At 40.9% G+C, this 12,035-nt stretch overlaps 1 protein-coding gene across 1 annotated transcript in view; it reads right to left on the reverse strand.

The window, feature by feature from the left end:
- The window catches only part of LOC103370874 (calcium-dependent secretion activator 2-like), a gene marked incomplete at its 5' end in the record, with an annotated part of 106,571 nt that overhangs the window by 73,908 nt on the left and 20,628 nt on the right, over window positions 1-12,035 (reverse strand). Inside the window, one exon of the mRNA XM_008300046.1 lies at window positions 4,989-5,176. Within this exon, the coding sequence (XP_008298268.1) occupies window positions 4,989-5,176 (188 nt within the window). The remainder of the gene's footprint in view (window positions 1-4,988; window positions 5,177-12,035) is intronic.

The following is a 12,035-nucleotide window of genomic DNA, read 5'->3' on the forward strand; positions in this document are numbered from 1 at the left end:
TCTATGTATCTACATTTGTAGAATATTATATATATATATAATAATAGTTAATATTAACTTTAGAATATGTATATTCTAAAGTTAATATTCAAATAATAATAATAATATAAAGATCGTCTGTATTTGTAATTCAGTCCAAACCAAAAGTAAAAGACTAAAGAGTTTCCTCCTCTTAAGCTTTTTACTTACAATTTAGAAAATCTTAACCTTGAAAACAGACAAACAAACAAACAAACAAACAAGGATCTAAAAAAAAAATTGACCCAACACCTTAGGTATTATATTCCTGTCTTTATATTCAAATGCTTGTTAGGATGACAAATGCACGTTTTCCCACACAATCCCGTTGTGCCCTCAGGGCTGATTGCAGAGTTGTTCAAGTGCTGCTGAGAAACTTTTTTTAATCATAACTGACAAAACATTGCTTAATTTAAAACAAACCTCCCAATCAGATGTAACCGGAGAAGCGATTTCTCTACTCAGGAAGGTTGCATGTGAACGAACAATCTCAGCTGCATTTTCTGCCGCGTTTCTATGAAAACTTTAGAATAAATGAACACAAAAGCACAGACAAGTTTCTTTTTAATGGGGTGACAGTGGTTACTCAATTCAATTTAGTGTGTAGGAAGCAGAAATAGTTTTCTCTCGTCGTCACAAAGAGCTAGCCAAGAGCTTTCAAACGATATTTGAAACTCAATTTTCCCCACAAATGTCACTCACACTCTCCACTTCCTCTGAATCGAATTACAGCAGAAAACAAATCAGATGGCGAGCATGTTGGCAGAAGGCCAAACGCAAAACGCGCCGAGCTCCGAGAAACACAACACAGTGTGGTGTTTGGTTTGGTAGCTCTCACGGCAGAGTGGGGAGCGGCAGCTTGTCGAGGTTCAGACACATTGTTGCTGCTAAATGAAGCGAGCACGTTGGAGGCAAGGATGCTGTCAGAGCCGCTGCAGGGCCGGGGGGAGGTGGAGGGGAGGGCTGACTCTGTAGACTGAGGTTAGTGTGTTTACACTCAGTGTGGCTCAAGTGTAAACGATAAGTACCATGTCCGCCTGCGGGATCCACCAAACCCTCTGGCGGTTTGGGTGCTGATGTCAGTTGACAAGAGCTGTCACGAGTCGAACTCGCCAAGCGGCGTGGCAGAGCACCGGGTATGGATGCCACTTCACCTTAAGAGGTGTGGAAAGGAGATGTGTCTGAGCGGCAGGTGATCCTGTGTGTCACCTTCCTCCTGCCCATCGCCGCTCGGGAGACGGGGCACGTCGTACGGAGGGTTGGGGGGGAAGTAAAAGCTCCTGTCACATCCTGTGTTGATGTGGTTTAGATGGCTCGGAGAAGAGAAGATCTAACCTGACAGGTAAGAGGGAGGTGAGCACCCTCCCCACGATTCCGGTAATGCTCCTTTAACCCCGATCCAGGTTCAAACGCACCCGTCTCATCAAAGCAAACCTTCAGACTAGTCACAGCTCCTTCAACCTAGTTTTTCCAGCAAATCTGGCGGCACAAATACCCAAAGCTTTGCACAGCAGGCATTAAAGGCCCAACTTATTTTGTCATTTCAAGTGTTTTGGGTAAGATAGACTCTAATACAATTTATTACACTTTCTTTAACACTGTTAGCATCATTTAAATGTCACTTCAGCTGCCACTCTCACAAAGGAAACGCCTGTCAAGGGACACTGCAACAACAGTTGAACCTGGGAGGAGAATAGATTTTATACCTTACAAACATAGATGTCTCTTGGCTGTATCTACACTTATTTTTTCCCATACTGGATAGCTTTCTAGTTCTAAGAGGCACACAGCACTGGGGTGACGATTTGCACCACGAGCTTGTGGCTCTTTTCTTCGGGTTGCTATCTTTACACATCGTTCCTACTTGTGCTGCAGCAGCCCTAAACCCACACACCTTCTAATGTGTTTGGATGCTGATGTAAACTGACATTTGACAACATTAATACTTAGTTCTACAAGTCAAAACTAGTAGTTCTTGGTTGCTACATATATGTTATCAATCTATTCTAAAACAAGAAAATGCTGGTAAAACAATATCAAAAAGCACCTGCTGTCATTAATCACTTCACGTGGAAACATGGCGGTAAAAGAGGCTCTTTTGAAGCGCAGTTTTCCCTCTAAACCTTGTGAAAAGAAAAGATGCTTAATTTCAGATTCTTCAAATTAAATCATCATTCATAAAGGAGAGATAAAGAAGCTGTTGAACAAGAAGTGTCGGAGCATAGTGTACAGAAGAGGAGCTAATAGGCAACAGCTATGGATCAAAGCTTTCTGACAAAGTAAAAACTGAAATAATTTGTTTAATCTGTGAATAAGCAGTGAAAAAAAAAATCATGCTTTTAGAAAGAAAAGAAAAGAAAAAAAAAAAGCCAAGTATTAGGAATTAACCATAAAAAATAAAACTTGACCAAACAGCTAAGCAGATCTTAGACCACCAACAGTTAAAAACCTCGACAAGCTGACCTCACCTGTGGGAGGCTTTGACATAACAGAAAAATATTTACATTTTAAATCAAGGTCTAACATGTTTCTGAGAGTTTTCTTAAGAAAAGCACAGTGTTATACACTGAATATGTTGCCTTCAAGTATTAGTCAAGTACTCTCCTGTTGATCATTCTGTGTCTCTCTTTGAGCAGCCCTCGAGGGAAATTCGAGTTCTGTAATTAAGTTTTTTTTTTTGTTTTTTTTTCCACCTCCAAGCCTGCCAGCCATCCAAAACCCCTTTTTCCCATCCACGCCCACTGAGGCAGCCCGGAATCGGCATCAATTATTCAAAATAGAGCTCCAACTGACAAAAAGCCAATTCTAGTAATCATCCCCCCCCTCCTTAAATATATATCTACCGATTAGCTGGACAAGCTAATCATTACGCTTTCTAATTGACTAAATGGGTCGACAAAGAGAGAAAGCACAGATATCAGTAATTATCCCAGACAGGCAGTCAAGCAGTGGCTGATGGGAGTAAAGTGGAGAACTGAGGGCTGTACTACAAAGTGAAATCAGTGGGTTAGCGAGCTATGTTGAGCTTAAAGTCAGAGTTTTCAGTGTGAAGTGGCGCACTTTCAACCTGCTAGATCAACATGGTAACTGGTGCTGTGTGGCTAACCTGGTCTGGAGCAGCTTATGTTCCGGATTTAAATCGGCTGGAAGAAGCGTCTCCCTTTAACCAAATATTTCCTGACAGTTCTTTATGAGTGATACAGATGATCAGCTGAGGGAATGTGTTATACCAGTAAACCTGTTGAGCTGTACGTCACTATTCCCACTGAGTGAATCTGTGAAGTTACAGTCTCACACACGACACCGAGCTGGTGATGCAAAAATCACCAAAAAATTAAAGCGACATCCGGCATGATGGGACAGTGTCACATCTAAAAGCACCTCCATACAATATGATGTTTAAATGAATCAAGTCTGAAGTTTAACAGTTATAAAGTGCAGCTGTCGGTCTGAAATAAGCGACTGCATAGATCAGTAAAATATATATATTACGAACAGCTTTCTGCCAGTATTCCTTTCTGGTATCATTTGCAGCTCTTTCTACCATCATACATTTCTTAATTCCCCATTGTTCTCCATTAAAACAACTTGTTGACTGAAGCAGATGCACAACATCGTTTCATTTTGTACAGAGAAAAAGCCACATGACCTTTAATGTGCACGTGCACAGACTTCAAGCAGAAAGACTGAGTTGATAAAGAAAGTTGATACCCACCTTTGTGATACCCTCTGACTGGGGCTTTAGTTTTTGTCAAGCTAGTTCACCCAAAGAAAGGCCGGTTATGTCAGACTTGCTTTGTACTGCAGCCCTTTGAACTGCTGGAGTGATGTTCAGCAATTTACTAAAAAGACACCTAAGCTGGTCATATCTGGACAGTTTATTGCAGGTGAATGCAAGCCTGAAGGTTACCAAAGCTGAGACCCTGTAGCAGTCTTTTTGTGAAAAAAAGTGCTGAAACTTTCTAAAGCGGCTTCCACACAGTTTGCGGTATGCGCTGTGCTCACTGCCTGTTTCAGCTCCCAGGTAGATTGGCACACAAAATAGGTTTTTAAAGCTTTCAGTTTGATGCAAATACTTAAACAGTGAAGATGTATTTGTCCCCTGCTAAGTAGCAAGTAATAGCACCTGCCTTGCTAGTACGCAGCAAGCGTTACCACTATTCAGTTCAGTTTTATTTATATAGCGGCAATTCCCAACATGTCATCTCATAACACTTCACATACTAAGGTGAAGACCTTACGCACTGTCCTTGCCATTATGAAAACTTTCCTCCCTGAGTCTCAATACAACTGCAAAGCTGTGTCATATCATTTTGGGAATTCAGACCATAGATTGATTCAGACACACACAGCACCAGGTTTTCCTCCACTTTACCTTTCATGCAGGTGAGATGCCTCGTTTCTATTGGCCCGCTGATCAAACATCATAGTACACAGGGGTCAAAGTTAAACAAAATTAAACTCTTGTTATAATAATTAAATTAAATAAAAGGACTGTATTTTACTCTGAAGGCAGAGTACACTGTTTGTGTTTCACAGTACTTGAAGGTCCAATAATTTTTTTTACTCCTAATGTGTACTGTGACGTAGTTCCTGGTGAATCAGTGCCAGTGAGAGTTCAGATTGATCAGACAAGGTGAGGAAATTGTTTTGAAAAATCTGTCATTATTACTTGGCTTCATGGTGATGCCTACATGCAACAGAAGATGCTCCAGAAAGGAGACAGTTCTGTCCAATATTTAAATTTGTTCTATCTGTTTGCTGTCATTATTATTATCTATGAAGATGATCTCCTAGTTTGAATGCACAGTTCCCTCTCCTCTGCTGAAGTGTACACTGATAGGATCCAGCTTCCTGCCCAGAGAAACGACCAGCTGTGCTTGTTGGAATGCGAGGCTGAGCCGTGCTGCTTGGAATCATGTCCCTGCAGCACCACGACAATCGTAATCGCTACTGCTATTGCTGTGTACCTGTTCCCGTGGACATGGGAGGCGCAGAAGGCGTAGCTGTAGTGTAGCAGCGTCGGGTCCACCAGCGCGTTGTTCTCTGAATAATCCATGAGATCCTTCAGGTAGCTCAGGTGGCGGTGGCAGCCTCGAATGCCGTACCGAGCGCAGTACTCGTCCAGGACAAACACCTGACCGGGACTGAACCAACCCTGATAACAAAACACACGCACACAGATGTGTCACACAACTTCAAACAACACTGGACTCAAAATGTTTACCCCTTAATCCTGTGTGATTTACTAGATTATAAAGTCTGGTTTGGTATCATTTAGACTAATTTTGACATCTTGGTTCATTTATTTAGAGTAAAAGGACAAATCCATTTTTTAAAGTGCAGCTTAACAATACAGATATGACTACATGTGTATTAAAAGGGTTATTGGTTGATGTTGTTGTTTCCTCTGTTCCTCTGAAAAATGACAGCAAACATTTTTAAAAAAAAAATGTACAGACATGTCAGTATTGGTGTAACACTGTAAACCTATTCTTCAAGAAAAACCTGGCTGCTTGGTAAACATGAGTTTGCTCTGAACTTCACTGATGGCTGAACAACCATTTCACAGCTTCCTCTTACAATGGGAGATATAAACAGACTGTAACCAATACCGGTCCCAATTTGGCTCGACAAACTCCATAAAAATCTTTGATACTCTACCACAGTGTAAAGGTCAGCATCTCAACTATTATTTCTCTGCAGGAGTTTAAAAAGAAAAACGAAAAGCAGAAAGGTGTGGAACAACTGGAACATCATGAGATGTTCATTAGTTCATTCATCCTGCACATAATCACTAAATTAGGCATGAAACTTACAACGCTAATTAGGATTCCACATGGAAGGAACATTAACAAATTAACACCTCCACTGAGCTGGCGCGCACACACACACACACACGAACACACACACACACAGACACACACACAAGCAACAGCTCCTCCTGTCTGACAGCCATGGCTCTCCGCCCAGCGACAGGCGACCCAGGAGAGAAGACGAGCAGCAGGGAAACTGTTTAACCTTTAGATCAGTTTGTTTCTGTTCTGGATTATCTGCCATTTGAAAGTCGAAAAGAAACTGTTTTTTCTTTTTTTTTTTAAATGAAATGATAGTAGATGCACCAAATGTGTATTTTAATGAAGAGATTATATAAATATACACAAGATATCCTACGGTCTAAAAAGTGATGTTGTGAAACAGTTCATGTCAGTGCAGCTCTTTGAGTGAAAACATTTCACAGAAACAGGACTGATATTACTATTTTATAACAGTCAAGCTGCTCAGTGGCTCAGGCGGTGCAGCAGGTTGTCCATTAACGGCAGGGTTGGCGGTTCAATCCCTGCTCCCTCCCCACGCCGAGTGTCCTTGGGCAAGACACTGAGCCTGAAGTTACTCCCCCCTGATGGCAGGTGAGCACCTCTGCATGCATGCATGACGTGTGAGCGTGAATGAATGAGAAACAATGTAAACTGCCTGAGTACGGCTGATGTAGAAGTGCTTTGTATGCACAGCCCACTTATAAAGTGGAGAAGGGGTCATGCTATAGAAATACATGGAGTCTGGTCTGAAATGCTGAGGCTTTTATAATGAACATTTAAGATTTCTTTTTACAATAAAGTTAATAAAAGAGTTTATCTTTACAATGTTTTTTTTTTTTTTTTTTTTTTAGCTTCCTTTGTTTTTTACCTGTTTTAAATATAAAGAATAAAAACATAAATTACTTAGTTTTGTGCTGATGTTCACAGTGTTTATAAGTGACTGACTGAGCATAACTGCTGATTTAAAAAAAAAAGTTACAATAGAGAATGCATTAAAAACACAATTTTCATGCAGTTTGTTTTTTGGTTTGTTTTTATTTTAATGTAGCTCTATTGGTGTATAAGAACACTGTTTTGCTAAACCCTGTGTTATATGCAGTGACAAGGCAGTTGAATAGTGGTGGTTAACATCTCTTCAGAACAAGCTCTAAGAAACGACTTGTGTTGCGAGATGACTTTAAAATCTCAAATGTCTTAAAGATCACTTAAGGACTTGAAATCCTACATTATTTCCAGGATGTTATTTAGAGTCTCCCTGACATGCTGCTTTCTGTCAGGGTTAACTGGACCTGGCAGATTCTTCCTCTGCAGGCCTTTTCGTGGCCCTCCACCCCTCCTCCCGCTCCTTCAGTTTGTTTGTCTTCTTCTTCAGCTTCTTTCTTCCTTTTTTCTCCGTCTGTGGGCTCGAGCTATTAATATCACACCACGGAGGGAGACAGAGGCCTGTCGACGGGCGTGAAGCGACAAGATGTTCCTCTGTGACAAACAGATGGCGCACTCCGGTCTTGGCGCTGACCGCTCAATTAGCAGCTAACGAGCCGCCTGCCTCGTTAGCTCGGTCCGCCGCGGCAGCACGAAGCCCCCCTCTGAGGAGCGACACGACCCGGGGAAAGTGAGTGCAGCGCGGCGGCTCTGAAGCAGCGAACGCCGTGGCGGACCACAGACTGGAAGCTGAGAGTAGGATGCTAAGGATTGTTCACGTTTGACCTCAGGAGTCTGACGGGTTTTTTTTTTTTGGCCCATGAAGTCATTTTTTTTGGGTCCAAGCATCCCAACAGACAGAGCTGTCACTTTACATTATATACAAAGTATTCTGTATATTATTAAGTATTCCGCGACCCGACTCCGGATAAGCGGGAGAAGATGGATGGATGGATGGATGGATAAAGTATTCTATGTTTGTGAGCATAAAGGCAGCTTTTCTTCAAATACATCAGCAGCACTGAGAGTCCACAACAAAAACCAGATCAGAGAAACGCATACGAGCTATTGAAGCATTCAGTCTGTTGTGTTTGATAAATGATTGTGGAGCACTAAGGGGCTGAAGGAGAACAACCAGACTGTAGGATTTTACTAAATAAAAGGCTCAGCAGGAAGAAATCAGGATTGTTTTCATACATGGATTCAATGATCTTATTGATTTCTCCCCCTGCGTACTGAGGGTGAGGTAAAGTGAAAGCAGAAAAATCAGTGAGTCGGGAAGCCTGACCAGCCACTACAGACACCACTGAAGAGTTTAAACAGAGGCATAGAATAATATGGAACCTGAGTGGTTTGATACATTTTTATAGAAGGGAGGTTTCCAGAGTGAATTTTAAAATGAATGTCTTTGTGTGTGTGGCAATTAATTGGACAGAACAAGACATTTGAATTCATCACCTTGAGTTCTAAAAAAATAAAAAACAAAAAACAAACAACCTCTATTTAATTAAGAAGTTAATTTGATTAATGCTGACAACAATAATCAGCTGCAGCCTTTAATTAAAGCAACATTTTTAGGCAAAATGTACCCTCACAGGAAACTGTGTTAACACAAAGTGACAAAAAAAATAACAAATGCAAATAAAGAAAACAACAAGGCAGGTCTCCAGATCACCTAGTGAAGTGGAGTTAGACATTATAACCAGAAAATCCTAAAGTTGATCCTTGATTCCCAACAACTGACTAGATCCTGACCAGGGATCTGCGGTGGGACACTGAGGGCCTTTCCATCCATCCTACTGTCTGCTAAGACTGGAACCCAAAGGTCTCCTTGAAGTCAGTTTTCTATGGGTGCCTGTTGGTTAATATACTGCATTTCTTTTTATGAACATGCTAGAATTAGAATTAGAATAAAACTTTATTGATCCCTTCGGTACAAGACCTGAGGGAAATTGCTAAATGTTGCTGTAATGTTTTAACAATGCAGTTTGAGTTCAGAAATGATTACTTTGGGCTTTATTATTTTACAGTTTACAGTTTAATTTAGAAACAGTGTAATTATGACAAAGTTAGTTCAGAGAGTTCTACGAGGTGTGTCGTTTGGGTTTGAAATATATCTTTTATGACACCAGTCCTGAAACTTTTCTGACACATCTTGGTAAAGACACATTTTGGTAAATCTTTGATGGTGCTCTTTGTTTTTTTTTTTGCTCGTCCTTGGAGGTCAGTCGCTCATCTCTCTGTGTGAACACTGCAGAGCAATCTGGAGCCTCTCTCTTCTTCTGCAGATTCCTTTAATTAGCATAGATGTAACTGAATCACTGGGAAGCTTCAGATTTAAAGGCACCGTGTGCATGCATAGACCTGGGTAATTACTGTGTATTAGAGTCTATAATGGTGGAAACACCATGGGAAGTTAATTTGGCAGCAGGACGTTTAGACAGGTTTGAAGGGAGGCGAAGACACCTGCGTCCTCATTCTCCAAAAAGTGGAGACACGGGGTAAAGACATTTCAAAGTCTCAAGAGTAAAGGCAGACAGGAAACCAGAGTGAGTCAGAGTCTTGTGGATTAAAGGTACATATTGGTGTTCAGATGCTGTCCAGTTCAGTGCTCATTCTCCACAACCTCCTGACCCTGTTCCTTCTGCTTCACCAGCCAGAGGTTTAGGAGGGGTAGGGGGTCCTGGGACGACAACAAGCTGCTGATGGTCAAAGTCATCAGCTTTCCATAATATTCAGGATTCATTTGTTTCTGTTTAAAGAAAAAAAAACAAACAAACTCTGCACACTAGTATTAATATAATGCAGGCACCATTTAAACCTAAATGTATATATTTGTATGGATTTGCACGTTTCTTCTTCTATGATGCTTCAGGAGCTTTGTGCATTTTGAAGTATGACATTAAAAAACAGCACAATTAGAAAAATCTTTTCCAGTTTTATAGAAAACAGTTTTTGTGATTTTTGACTTCATGGGAGATGAAAAAAAAAAAAAAACTTTTCTGAATAAGCTCTGATGTAGAAAACGTTTGACTCACATAGCTGATAAACTGTTTCCACTTCTGCCATTCACATCCACGGAGTGTCGTTTATTTTGGCCAGGGTGACTTTGTTTGAGTACTTTTAAAAAATACTAATTCTGCTCATTTCATCTCATTGGTTCCCCAGTAAAATCTGAAGCATCTATAGAGTTACATAATGGAAATATGTTTTGGATGGTTAGTAAGTAAAAGAGCCATGTGTTTATGAAAAATAATACAATGACAAAGTAAACTGGTGTCAAGACCACTGTTGAGAAGACCATTGCGCTAACACAGCAGCTCCAAAGAAGAAAAAAAAGAAAAACACTTCAGGAAAAAAGCTCAACATGGTTCAGTTTTTGTGCAATACAGCATTCTATTCAAATATCTGTAAGCCTATACTTTAAGAAGATTACTTACATGTGACACAACATTTGTATTTCTACTGTTTACCTTATAGAGGACAACAATATGTCACTGTGACAACAACACAGAATTCTCATGGTATTATGAATTACTTTGCAGTGTTTTGGGGTTTAAAAAACACTACAGTTTGACAGCAACACTGATTTATTTGAGTTTCACTTGATGACCAGTTAGGAAGGTCACCACATGTGACAGGATGCTGAATTCTTTGGTTGACTCTTACTTTAAAAAGACAATTAACTGTTTGTGTTTTTTTTTGTTTTTTTTGGTCATTGCGATAATAATAAAGTTTTGATTTAGGCTCATTTAGGAGCTCCCTATCATGAGTGAAACTACTTACATCACAAGTTTATCTTACAAACATTAATGATTCAACTTAATACTCAACCGGCAGCTTCGTTGGGGTATTTAACCCTTTGATCGCCAGTGGGAACTACACTGATCCGGTTAGCAGGACTCTGGGCCCCTGCGACAAACCAAACTTCTGCTTAATTACTGTTGTTGTTGTTGGGTTCAACTCTTTGTGAATAAAATATGACCCAGTCCATGACATGAATCCAAGCCACTTCTCAACAGATGTCCCCCACGCCAAGGCACTGGCCTTTTCTCAGAGTGTTTGGTGAAAAGGGGCTCAGGTTGGAACACAAAGCCCTCGAGTTTTCACAAAAGGCTGAGGAGAGAAGAGCTGGAGGGGTGGTGTGAATGGATTGGTCTAATTGCAGAGCTGGAAGGAGTCCTGGTGAGGCAGGTAGAGAAATGAAAGAAGCACAGATGTCACTCTGGTGGACATCTCCTCGTTTTGCTGCTTTTAAAGGATTAGAGAACGACGCAGCACATGTCAGGATGAGCTGACTCCTCGAGATCTGTCTTAGTTTGTGTTTAAGAGAGAGTTTTAGTGTCTCATGATGGCCTATAATAGAGGATGGTTTTAATCTAGACAGAAATTAACTATGAGAACTCAAAGTTCAGCCTACACCATGTAGTACCTACCTCAAACATCCCTGAACAAATATGCATTGGGCAGGGCACATTACCCTGCTAAAAGATGCCACTGCATTTAGTGAATACTGCTGCCATGGAGGGGTGTACATGGTCTATAACAATCGGTAAGTGCTACATGTCAAAGTAACATCCACATGTATGCAGGACCCAAAGTTTTCTAGCAGAACATTGCCCAGAGCATCATACAGCTTCTCCAAGCTTGTCTTCTTCCCATAGTGTATCCAGCTACCATTTCTTCCACAGGTAAACGACACGTGCACCAGGCTGTCTACATGATGGTAAAAAAAACAGGTGATTCATCAGAACAGGCTGCCCATTCCAGACACTTTCAGCAGGGGAAAAAGGTCAGCACTGACTCTCTGACCAGTCTGCAGCCACACAGCAGCATAGCTGTGGAATCGGACTACGTGGGCCAACCTTCACTCCCCACATTCATCAGTGAGCCTTCGGTGCCCATGTGCCTGTCACTGGTTCATTGGTTATCCTTGCTTGGACCGCTTTTGGTAGGCAACCCAGAACACTCCTAACACTTGCTGCTTTGTAAGTGCTCTGACTCAATCATCTGGTCATCACAGTTTGGGCCTTTTAAAACTAACTCACATCCTCATTCTTGCTGTTTTTTCTGCTTCCATCCCATCAACTTTAACCCTCGTATTACCTTCAAATTTACTGACATCTTCTATCCTTGGGTTCAATTTGACCTCAACAATTTAAACCTCTAGAAAATATTATTATTAAAATTGTTACCCAAGTTTATGTGTAAATAGCCCTTTAAATAAAACTGAAAAAATTATGTCAATGACTTATTTAGAGATGTTAAACGCTGACT

Source organism: Stegastes partitus, unplaced genomic scaffold (assembly GCF_000690725.1).
Source record: "Stegastes partitus isolate 25-593 unplaced genomic scaffold, Stegastes_partitus-1.0.2 Scaffold1493, whole genome shotgun sequence".
Classification (NCBI taxonomy): domain Eukaryota; kingdom Metazoa; phylum Chordata; class Actinopteri; family Pomacentridae; genus Stegastes; species Stegastes partitus.